Below are 12853 nucleotides of genomic sequence, written 5' to 3'. Positions count from 1 at the left end.
TTGCACTGTTTATGCGGTTTCAAAAGAGGCAAAATCTTGAAAAGTTTTATGAGAATCCCTTGTACATTTTAGATTTATATGCCACTTTTATCTTCATATCTCATTACGTATGTAACATCTGTTTCTGATTCTTGCAATGTATATACCAGGAGTTCAACCACAGAGTGGAGTTTTTGCTTTTTTAAAGGTACAGATAAGAAACCAAGAAATTGAACGTTTTTATTTTCACCGCAAGAATTGAGTGCAATAGTTAATAAATATACCATTTTCGTCCCATGAAAAATACATAGAAACATTAATTTTAAATTTAATATAAATAAGCATTTGATGATAATAATAAAATAAAATATTTTTATTATAAACTTTAACATCAATATTTATGAATAACACTGAATATATAAAAACAAAATCATGAATTTTCCTATAAATTAAAATGAGTTAATAAATTTAATGGAAATAAGAAGCTGGAACAAAATTGAGAATGGATACAGAAAAATAATAAAAATAATGGATGGAAGATAATAAATTATTAGAGGAAAGTAGTATAAAGAAGTGTTACATGTATAATTTGAATGTAAATTACAAGCTCCAAGAAGATTAAAAGTTGGTACATAAAAAAAATAAAAATAAAACAATGGAGTTGAGAGGGTGTTATATTGCGACACTGTGGAGAACAACAGTCTCAATAGTAAGTCCAGGTCCAAAACCAAACAAGACACCCCATTCAAGTCCTTCACCGGTGGTTTTGAGGCCATTTTCAGCTGATTTCCTCCTCATCTCGTCCAAGATGAAAAGCACACATGCACTTGACATGTTCCCATAGTCACTAAGCACATCTCTAGTGGCCTTCATCTTTTCAGCTTTGAGACCCAATTTTTGCTCAACTTGGTCTAGAATTGCAGGTCCACCAGGGTGTGCAATCCAGAAGATGGAGTTGTAATCAGAGATGTTCAATGGGTTGAAGGCCTCATAAAGTGCCTTCCCAATGTTCTTTGAGACAATCCCAGGAACATCCTTAAGGAGGTGAAACGTGAGTCCAACCTCACGAAGGTGGCCATCAATGGCACCATCACTGTCTGGAGCAATGGTCTGTGCAGTCCAAACGAGCTCAAACAATGGCTTCTCAATATGTGGAATGGGGTCAGAACCAACTATAACTGCAGCTGCTCCATCTCCAAACAGTGCCTGTCCCACAAGACTGTCTAGGTGGGTGTCACTTGGGCCACGGAAGGTGACTGCAGTGATCTCAGAACACACGACAAGCACACGGGCACCCTTGTTGTTCTCAGCCAAATCCTTGGCCAATCGAAGAACCGTGCCTCCTGCAAAGCACCCTTGTTGGTACATCATGTACCTCTTCACAGAGGGGCGAAGTCCCAAGAGTTTGGTGAGTTGGTAATCAGCACCAGGCATGTCGACGCCACTGGTGGTGCAAAAGATCAAGTGTGTAATCTTGGACTTTGGCTGCCCCCACTCCTTTATGGCTTTCACTGCAGCCTCTTTCCCTAACTTTGGCACCTCTACCACCACTATGTCTTGCCTAACATCCAAAGAAGGTGCCATGTAAGCACACATGTTAGGATTCTCCTTCAGGATCTCCTCGGTGAGATGCATATATCTCTTCTTGATCATGGACTTGTCGCACATGCGCTGGAATTTCTCTTTGAGGTCGGTCATGTGCTCACTGTTTGTGATTCTGAAGTAGTAATCCGGATAGGTGCTTTGATCAACACAGTTTGGTGGGGTTGCAGTTCCAATGGCAAGGATGGTTGCTGGGCCTTCTGCCCTTTGAGCCTGGTGGATCTCCGATACACTCACCATATCTTAGGTTTCTTCAATAAAACTTAATACTGCTGTTTGCTCAAGTTGTGTGTTTGAAGATGTTGGAGGAGTTAGCATTTTATATGCATGCAAGGGTGGTTGATTGCAAGCATATTCATCAGTTTGGTGGCATGTTTTGGAAGACCATCTCTGACCCCGTATTTTATATTACATTATTCTATCACTGCTACGTTTTTCCAACTTTTTCTCTCTTTCTAACTTCTCAGTCAACCTTGGTACCTTAGCAAGAAAAGTCTACCACTTCTCGTGGTAGGTAGGTAGCCTTTTAAATTATATCAACGGCCACGATCAAATTTCAAAATTATATCTATGCCTACAGTTTCGCCGTCTTGTTTTTGGATCGCACACCACTTCTCTTCCTTTATTTTTATTGTACAATATGTATTTCGTGGTGACATCCTTGGTCATCCTCAACCATCAAATCAAATGAATAATCAAAAATTCATTTCTTCCTCCGATTATCTTTTATTTACAATATAACTTTTATATAACATATCAATTAAATAAATATAAATATAACAATGAAATAAATAATATCAAAAGACAATATTATTATTAACATTATATATTTAATCTAAAATTATTCATCATTGATTATTGTTGGACAAAACCAAAATTACGTATATCTCTTCACCGTTTTGAATAAATAACTTTTTTTATTTTTTTTATTAATTATTCAAATTTTTAATCATATAATTTCATTCAATTAGATAAAGTGTTACTACTTATTCATCATTCTCTTCTTAACTCATGTCACATCTCATTAAATACTATGCTTAGTCACCTGTCAGCTTTCATTAATGCACTGTGACACGTGAGCAGTGCCATCATGAAACGCACACACACCACTCTGCATGCAGTTGCCAAATGTCATTTTTAGAACATTCTAAAACGTTAATGGAAGACATGTGGCAGCAGAAGAATGGACACACGTCCTGCCTGGGAAGAGAAAATTGATTTCTGGAAAACTCTTTCCCTTTCTCTGCACACTTCATCTTCTTCCTCAAACTCTCTATCTTCTAAATTCTCTCCCTTCTCTCTAGAAACCATTCTACTTCTCTCTTCTGCAACTCATCATTCTCTGCTCCGTTCATGTTTCAGCACCGTGAGGACGTTCCCTGCACCGAGAGCTTCATATTGAACCGAACAACTTCCAGTTCTGGTAAGTTTTACTTGGACGCTCGTTCTGGAATTCCTGCAAACCGTATTCAGTTGCATGCAATGGTGTAGACTAAGCTCTTTCATTTTTCTTTTGGTTAGTTTTAGTTGGAGGGATTAAGAGAACCGTTGAGAGAGAACCATATTTGGAAGAAACAAGATCACCCCAATCCGAGTAAGGGAAGCTTATTAAGTTTAATTCTTGTAGTTTACTGTGATGCATGAATGTGATGGGAATTACATGTTTTGTATGAGTGTTCTGAAAATATGTATACAGTATGATGTTTGATATTTGATTTTTGAAAGTATATGAGTATGATCTGAATTGATGCATGGAAATGATGAAATATTCTAGGGTTCGATTAAATTGAAAATGAACTATATGATGAGATGATGTATGAAAATGTATGGATTGGTACTATGATTTGAATAAATTGATGTACGAAAGCATATACTGAAAAATGTGTGTACTGTAAATTGAAATGGAATATGAAATTCTATGAAAATGAACGTTCGTTATCGATACGGTCATTGACCGTTCGGTATTCGTAGTAAATTCTTTGAAGTAGTCGAACCCTTTCATTTGGAAAGGATTATCCTTGAGGATGAACGCCCTCTTATATTAACCTTACGCTTGTGCGTTCGGCCAAACGTAAATACCCTGAGTGTTTGTGAGAAATTTGAGAAGCCTGAGAATATATTCAAACACTTAGTCATATTGTTCCATATGTAACTTCAATATTATAACTTATGAAAAATCTTATTTCAAAGGTATTGAATTAGCTATGGGTCTCGACCCAAAGCGTACGTCCTAAGTAGCGCTCGGTCTTATACCGAACGCTCGTCCAAATGTGTATGTGGTAAAAAACGCTCGGTCCTATACCTAACGTTCGTTCCTTCTGTAATTATCAACAAGTGGTAATAGCGTTCGTCCTGAATTGAAATAGCGTTCGTCCATAAATTTAAATAGCGTTCGTCCAATAGTCCTAGTAACGTTCGTCCAATACTTCAGCGACGTTCGTCCAAAACTTCATTAAATGCCTAGTTTCGCGCTCGGTCATTGACTGGTGGTTTGTCTCCTGAATTATCTCGTGTTCAGTTTATTTATCTAAACAAGTTTGTGAATTATGTATCCATTGGATTCATTCCAGAGTTATTGAACTTAAATCATTCTAAGTATTTTCCAAATCGTACTAGATTCATTTCATCTAACTGAGTCAAGTTATAATGGAGTTCGTCTAATAACCTGTCTTGGTTTTATTCTACTCGTGAACGAGCCTCTCTTGGTAATGTATTAACGTTCGTCCTTTATTACAAAGAGGGCTGGACGTTCGTTCTTTTATGGAAGTGAAACTAAGAATGAAAGTGTGAATAAGATGAAAGATTAAGATGTGCGAATGATGTAAGAGATGAAATTATGATTGTGTATTTTGAACGAGCGTTCTAGGGAGTAACGACTCTTGGTTGAAAGATTGAGATTTGTAAAGTATGAATGTGGTAAGCTTAGCTGGCGGTTCATCCTGATATTCCGTGAGTGCTTGTTCTCAAGTAGAGAGGAGTATGTCATGTGTGGGAATGGCAGGAGGTCTTAGTCCATAACTGTAACTTGGACAGAACGGACTAACCTCAGGTGGCAGCTGACGAGTATTCCAGCTCTTCCACCTGGGTGCACGGACGTCGTAGCTACACAGAATTCATACAGTCCGGACGGTTGGTCTAGTACCACGAATTTGATTGAGTTAATGGATGAATTGAATGCATGTATTGTGAATTAATTAATATATTTGGTATGTATGAACTGTATGTTTTACTTGAATTAAATTCAATAAGCTTACCCTTGCATTTCTATTGTGTTGTCGGTTTTTGTATATCCGTCTTGTCAAATGCAATGATCATCCGTGTGGATGTGAGCAGAGGGAGACGCGTCTCTGGAGCAAACACTTGAAGAGGAAGTTATTGCTGAAGATAATTTAGTAGAAGTTGAGGTGAAGGCCGAACAGTAAAGGCGTTCGGTTATTTTAGTTAGTGTAGTTAGTAGCGAGCCGCTTTAGAGCAAGCGTTCCTTTTGGCTTGCGTTTGAATATTGAACGTTCGGTATTTCTTTTGTAAACCGTTCGTTCTTAATAATTTGTAGCGCTCGTAATTACGTGTATATGTAAGGCCGTTGGGCCATTATTTGGATCTTGTTCTCTGTTATTGTAAAACTGCTTTATCATATTAATATATGTTAATATTCTATTATATAGTTGCTGACTGTATAATTTTGGGATGTTACATTATTGGTATCAGAGCAGTTTTGTTCTTCTAAGGACGCTGTAGGTTATGAGTGCATTGCGTTTTTGCTGTGTGCTTATTGTGTGTTTAATGAGTTATTGTTTTAACTCTTAGACTTAACTAACGTTCGTTTTTCTCTGGTCCAGAGAACTAATGGCGCCTAGACTCCCTCCTCCTCCGCAACCGAACGAGTCTGACACGTCCAATAACACTAGATTGTTGGAAACAGTGGTGGAACGATTGCATCAACAAAACACCACTTTAATGGAGCAGAACGCTGTTCTGATGCAGCAGAATCAGAGCGCCATGCAGAGTTTGGAGGCTGCTCGCGCTAACTCTGAGGAAACTCAGAGACAATTGATGGAACTCATCTCTGCCACCAGAGGCAAGCCAGGAGCGTCCTCTTCCAATGCTGTTCACCATACCGAGTGGAGTTTGGAGAGCTTTCTTCAACACCACCCGGCCAAGTTTAGTGGAAAATGCCTACCGGACGAGGCAGACCAGTGGCTACAGGACATGGAGAGAATTTATAATGCTAAGAGGTGTCCAGATGATAATCGCTTAGCATTCACGGAGTACCTTCTGACGGGAGAAGCGAGTCACTGGTGGACGAGCGTAAAGGCAATTTTGACGGACGCTCACAGCCCCATTAATTGGGAAGTATTTAGAGCCAAATTTTACGAAGAATACTTCCCTGACAGCGTGCGGTTTGCCAAGGAAGTGGAATTTCTTCAGCTGGTTCAGGGAGGAATGTCCGTTTCAGAGTATACCAATAAATTCAAGCATCTGGTGAGGTTCAACACGATGGCCACTAGTGAAGAGTGGCAATGCAGGAAGTTCGAAAATGGGTTGAGGAGTGATTTGGAGGTATTAATTTCCAGCCTATGTATCCGCTCATTTCCTGCAATGGTTGAAAGGGCGAAAGTGTTAGAAAAGAACATGGCTGAAGCCGAACAGCATAAGAAGCAACAAGTCTCCAGGGGACCGATTCTATCAAGATCAAATGTGAATCGGAATAGGACTCCCTACGCTCGTCCAGGGCAGTCAAGTGGGTCGCAAGCAGTGGTAGTTGCTGGGCAATCAGGACAATCAGGGGCAGTAAGATGTTTTCAATGTGGAGGACCCCATTACAAGTCAGCTTGTCCTTAATTGGTAGGAGTAAAATATTGCACTCGTTGTAGAAGACACGGCCACTTGGAAAACGAGTGCAATATGGGTGGACGTGCGGTGATGAGGCCACCCAACACTGGAAGGAATCAAATTAGAGGTGGTGGACGAGCCCAAGCTGTTGGGCGTGTGTATGCGATCACTGGTGCAGAGGCAGCGAGTTCAGGTACACTTGTCACCAGCACGTGCTTGTTGTATGGAATGAATTGTTGTGTATTGTTTGACTCGGGGGCGACACACTCCTTCATCTCGAAGGCGTGCGTTGGTAAACTGGGATTAGCCGAGAGTGAGATGTTGTTCGATTTGGTGGTGTCTACCCCAGCGGCTGGAGAGGTTAGGACGTCTACCATGTGTGTTAGATGTCCTATTGAGGTAGAAGGGCGTAGATACAAGGTGAACTTAATATGTTTGCCTCTCAAAGACCTAGAAGTGATTTTGGGAATGGATTGGCTGAATACCAATCGCATTCTCATAGATTGTGGAGCTAAGAAGTTGATTTTTCCTGAAGAAGATGAAGAGGATTTGGGTGTGACTCTCGGCCAGTTGAAAGAAGATATTATGGAGGGCGCGAGTTGTTTCTTGATTATGACGCATGAAGACAGAGAGGTTGCGGATAATAGTTTTGACCGTTCGTCCAATAAGTACACTGAAGGACGAATGGTTGTGGACGAATTCCCGGACGTCTTTCCGGATGAAGTGCCAGGACTACCTCCCGTTCGTGAAGTGGAATTCACGATTGATTTGGTAACGACCGCGGCTCCCATATCCGTTCAACCATATAGGATGGCACCCGCTGAACTGGTTGAACTTAAAAAGCAAATTGAAGAATTGATGGACAAGAAGTTCATCCGTCCAAGCGTGTCACCTTGGGGAGCGCCAGTACTTTTAGTGAAGAAGAAGGATGGCAGCTCTCGGCTTTGCATTGACTATCGTCAATTAAATAAGCTGACCATCAAGAACAAATACCCTCTGCCTCGGATTGACGACTTGTTGGACCAGTTGTATGGAGCGAGCGTTTTCTCTAAGATAGACTTGAGATCAGGCTATCACCAGATTCGGGTTAAGGAAGGAGACATCCAGAAGACGGCCTTCCGTTCACGTTATGGACATTACGAGTATGTGGTCATGCCGTTCGGTGTGACGAACGCTCCAGCAGTCTTCATGGACTATATGAACCGGATCTTCAGGCCGTATTTGGACAAGTTTGTGGTGGTGTTCATTGACGATATTCTCATCTACTCCAAGAGCTGTGAGGAGCATGAAGAACACTTGAGATTGGTACTTGGAGTGTTGAGAGAAAAGGAGTTGTACGCTAAGATGTCCAAGTGCGAATTCTGGATGAAGGAAGTGCAATTTTTGGGTCACGTCGTATCTGCTGGTGGAATTTCAGTTGACCCAGCCAAAGTACGAGCGGTCTTGGAATGGGAGAGTCCACGCTCGGTTACTGAAGTTAGGAGCTTTGTGGGACTGGCGGGCTATTACAGGCGTTTTATAGAAGGATTTTCTAAGATGGTAGCACCGTTAACGCAACTGACCAGGAAGGATCACCCGTTCGCCTGGACCGATCGGTGTGAATCTAGCTTTCAAGAGCTGAAGCGGAAGTTGACAAGCGCTCCAGTGTTGGTAATTCCGGACACTGCCAAACCTTTCGAAGTTTACTGTGACGCATCTCACCAAGGTTTGGGGTGCGTTCTTATGCAAGAGAAACGAGCAGTGGCATACGCCTCTCGACAATTGAAGATACATGAGAGGAATTATCCAACGCACGACCTGGAGCTGGCAGCGGTCGTCTTTGCTCTGAAGATTTGGAGGCACTACTTGTATGGATCCGTTTTCCAAGTCTTCAGCGATCATAAGAGCCTCAAGTACCTCTTCGATCAGAAGGAGCTAAACATGAGACAAAGGAGGTGGCTTGAGTTCTTGAAGGACTATGACTTCGAGTTGCTGTATCATCCTGGAAAAGCGAACGTTGTGGCACATGCATTAAGTAGAAAGGTGGTACATGTCTCGGCTATGATGGTACGTGAGTTAAGTCTAGTGGAAAGCTTTAGAGACTTAAGGTTACAATTCAATTTAGAACCGGACAGCATCAAATGCTGTAACCTTAGGATATCCAGTAACGTGTTTGAGCGGATCAGAACGAAGCAATTAGAAGATGAGGAGTTGATGAAGATAAGAGGCGCGCTCGGTACAGATCAGGCCAGATTTTTCAACACTGGAACGGACGGCCTATTACGTTATATGGGTAGGACGTGCGTTCCAAATGATGGAGAGCTGAAGCGAATTATATCGGAAGAAGGACATCACAGTCGTCTTAGCATGCATCCAGGCATGACTAAGATGTATCATGATCTCAAGCAATCGTTCTGGTGGCCAGGAATGAAGAGTGATGTCGCACGTTTTGTGGCATCATGTCTAACATGTCAACGTGCTAAAGCTGAATACCAAAGACCGGGCGGCCTACTGCAGCCTCTGGAAATTCCCGAATGGAAGTGGGACAACATTTCAATGGACTTCGTGACTCATTTACCTCGCACGGTCAAGAATCACGATTCCATTTGGGTGATAGTGGATCGTTTAACAAAGAGTGCCCACTTCCTAGCTGTCAACTTGAAGATGTCCATGACCAACTTGGCCAAACTCTACATCAAAGAGATCGTTCGTCTGCACGGAGTGCCATCCAGCATCATTTCTGACTGAGACACAAGGTTCACCTCTCGGTTTTGGCAGTCGTTACAAAGCGAACTGGGCAGCAAACTCCAAATGAGTTCAGCGTACCATCCTCAGACGGACGGTCAATCCGAGAGAACGATCCAGACGCTTGAAGATTTATGGAGAACGTGCGTGCTAGATCACATGGGCGTTTGGGACGAAGTGTTGCCATTAGTGAAGTTCACCTACAACAACAGCTTCCAGTCAAGCATTGGAATGGCTCCTTTTGAAGCTCTGTATGGACGTAAATGCCGCACACCGCTTTGCTGGTTTCAAGAAGGAGAAAACATATTGACTGGACCCGAGCTCGTTCAACAAACGACTGAAAAGGTGAAGTTAATTCAAGAGAGGTTGAAGACGTCTAGAAGCAGGCAGAAGTCATACGCAGATAAGAGGAGACGACCCTTGGAATTCAAAGCTGGCGATCATGTTTTTCTAAGATTAAATCCGATTACTGGAGTAGGCAGAGCGTTGAGATCAAAGAAGTTGTCTCCCAAGTTCGTGGGGCCGTATCAGATCATAAGGAAGATTGGACCAGTCGCATACGAGATGGCTTTACCTCCTCAATTATCTAACCTTCATCCGGTGTTTCATGTCTCGCAACTCCGGAAATACATATCAGATCCTTCGCACGTATTGGAGCTAGAGGACGTTCGTCTTAGACAAGACCGAACGCTGGAGATGAAGCCGGTTCGCGTTGAAGACGTTCGCACTAAGTTATACAAAGGGAAGAACGTTCGATTGGTGAAAGTGGTGTGGGACGACAAGACTGGCGACTCTACTTGGGAAGTTGAGGATGCCATGAGAGACTTATACCCTCAACTATTTACTGGTAAGATTTAATTTTCGAGGACAAAAATTTTTGTAGTTAGGGGGATTGTCACGTCTCATTAAATACTATGCTTAGTCACCTGTTAGCTTTCATTAATGCACTGTGACACGTGAGCAGTGCCATCATGAAACGCACACACACCACTCTGCATGCAGTTGCCAAATGTCATTTTTAGAACATTCTAAAACGTTAATGGAAGACATGTGGCAGCAGAAGAATGGACACACGTCCTGCCTGGGAAGAGAAAATTGATTTCTGGAAAACTCTTTCCCTTTCTCTGCACACTTCATCTTCTTCCTCAAACTCTCTATCTTCTAAATTCTCTCCCTTCTCTCTAGAAACCATTCTACTTCTCTCTTATGCAACTCATCATTCTCTGCTCCGTTCACGTTTCAGCACCGTGAGGACGTTCCCTGCACCGAGAGCTTCATATTGAACCGAACAACTTCCAGTTCTGGTAAGTTTTACTTGGACGCTCGTTCTGGAATTCCTGCAAACCGTATTCAGTTGCATGCAATGGTGTAGACTAAGCTCTTTCATTTTTCTTTTTGTTAGTTTTAGTTGGAGGGATTAAGAGAACCGTTGAGAGAGAACCATATTTGGAAGAAACAAGATCACACCAATCCGAGTAAGGGAAGCTTATTAAGTTTAATTCTTGTAGTTTACTGTGATGCATGAATGTGATGGGAATTACATGTTTTGTATGAGTGTTCTGAAAATATGTATACAGTATGATGTTTGATATTTGATTTTTGAAAGTATATGAGTATGATCTGAATTGATGCATGGAAATGATGAAATATTCTAGGGTTCGATTAAATTGAAAATGAACTATATGATGAGATGATGTATGAAAATGTATGGATTGGTACTATGATTTGAATAAATTGATGTACGAAAGCATATACTGAAAAATGTGTGTACTGTAAATTGAATTGGAATATGAAATTCTATGAAAATGAACGTTCGTTATCGATACGGTCATGGACCGTTCGGTATTTGTAGTAAATTCTTTGAAGTAGTCGAACCCTTTCATTTGGAAAGGATTATCCTTGAGGATGAACGCCCTCTTATATTAACCTTACGCTTGTGCGTTCGGCCAAACGTAAATACCCTGAGTGTTTGTGAGAAATTTGAGAAGCCTGAGAATATATTCAAACACTTAGTCATATTGTTCCAAATGTAACTTCAATATTATAACTTATGAAAAATCTTATTTCAAAGGTATTGAATTAGCTATGGGTCTCGACCCAAAGCGTACGTCCTAAGTAGCGCTCGGTCTTATACCGAACGCTCGTCCAAATGTGTATGTGGTAAAGAACGCTCGGTCCTATACCTAACGTTCGTTCCTTCTGTAATTATCAACAAGCGGTAATAGCGTTCGTCCTGAATTGAAATAGCGTTCGTCCATAAATTTAAATAGCGTTCGTCCAATAGTCCTAGTAAGGTTCGTCCAATACTTCAGCGACGTTCGTCCAAAACTTCATTAAATGCCTAGTTTCGCGCTCGGTCATTGACTGGCGGTTTGTCTCCTGAATTATCTCGTGTTCGGTTTATTTATCTAAACAAGTTTGTGAATTATGTATCCATTGGATTCATTCCAGAGTTATTGAACTTAAATCATTCTAAGTATTTTCCAGATCGTACTAGATTCAGTTCATCTAACTGAGTCAAGTTATAATGGAGTTCGTCTAATAACCTGTCTTGGTTTTATTCTACTCGTGAACGAGCCTCTCTTGGTAATGTATTAACGTTCGTCCTTTATTACAAAGAGGGCTGGACGTTCGTTCTTTTATGGAAGTGAAACTAAGAATGAAAGTGTGAATAAGATGAAAGATTAAGATGTGCGAATGATGTAAGAGATGAAATTATGATTGTGTATTTTGAACGAACGTTCCAGGGAGGAACGACTCTTGGTTGAAAGATTGAGATTTGTAAAGTATGAATGTGGTAAGCTTAGCTGGCGGTTCATCCTGATATTCCGTGAGTGCTTGTTCTCAAGTAGAGAGGAGTATGTCATGTGTGGGAATGGCAGGAGGTCTTAGTCCATAACTGTAACTTGGACAGAACGGACTAACCTCAGGTGGCAGCTGACGAGTATTCCAACTCTTCCACCTGGGTGCACGGACGTCGTAGCTACACAAAATTCATACAGTCCGGACGGTCGGTCTAGTACCAGGAATTTGATTGAGTTAATGGATGAATTGAATGCATGTATTGTGAATTAATTAATATATTTGGTATGTATGAACTGTATGTTTTACTTGAATTAAATTCAATAAGCTTACCCTTGCATTTCTATTGTGTTGTCGGTTTTTGTATATCCGTCTTGTCAAATGCAATGATCATCCGTGTGGATGTGAGCAGAGGGAGACGCGTCTTTGGAGCAAACACTTGAAGAGGAAGTTATTGCTGAAGATAATTTAGTAGAAGTTGAGGTGAAGGTCGAACAGTAAAGGCGTTCGGTTATTTTAGTTAGTGTAGTTAGTAGCGAGCCGCTTTAGAGCAAGCGTTCCTTTTGGCTTGCGTTTGAATTTTGAACGTTCGGTATTTCTTTTGTAAACCGTTCGTTCTTAATAATTTGTAGCGCTCGTAGTTACGTGTATATGTAAGGCCGTTCGGCCATTATTTGGATCTTGTTCTCTGTTATTGTAAAACTGCTTTACCATATTAATATATGTTAATATTCTATTATATAGTTGCTGACTGTATAATTTTGGGATGTTACAACTCATACACTATAAATTATTATAATGATTTTTATTTCTAATATAAGTTTTAGATAACATTGTGTATGTCTATCGCTCTTATTGTGTAACAAAGTATCACTGAAACATCTTATATATGCATTGTATCTAAATTAATAAT

The 12853-nt window shown here is 40.9% G+C and overlaps 1 protein-coding gene and 1 pseudogene across 1 annotated transcript; one reads left to right on the top strand and one right to left on the bottom strand.

Annotated features, from left to right (window-relative positions):
* Positions 1–508: 508 nt before the first annotated feature.
* Positions 509–1924, bottom strand: LOC148192434 (chalcone synthase 17 pseudogene; annotated as a pseudogene).
* Positions 1925–9369: 7445 nt separating this feature from the next.
* On the top strand, positions 9370–9996 carry LOC148192433 (uncharacterized). Its single transcript, XM_088099196.1, has one exon. The coding sequence runs from the start codon at positions 9370–9372 to the stop codon at positions 9994–9996; it is 627 nt and encodes a 208-aa protein (XP_087955322.1).
* Positions 9997–12853: the final 2857 nt, after the last annotated feature.

The sequence above is a fragment of the Vigna umbellata genome, chromosome 9 (genome assembly GCF_029865625.1).
Source record: "Vigna umbellata cultivar VRB3 chromosome 9, Vumbellata_1.0, whole genome shotgun sequence".
Classification (NCBI taxonomy): Eukaryota; Viridiplantae; Streptophyta; class Magnoliopsida; order Fabales; family Fabaceae; genus Vigna; species Vigna umbellata.
This window is presented reverse-complemented; position numbering and strand designations above follow the sequence as displayed.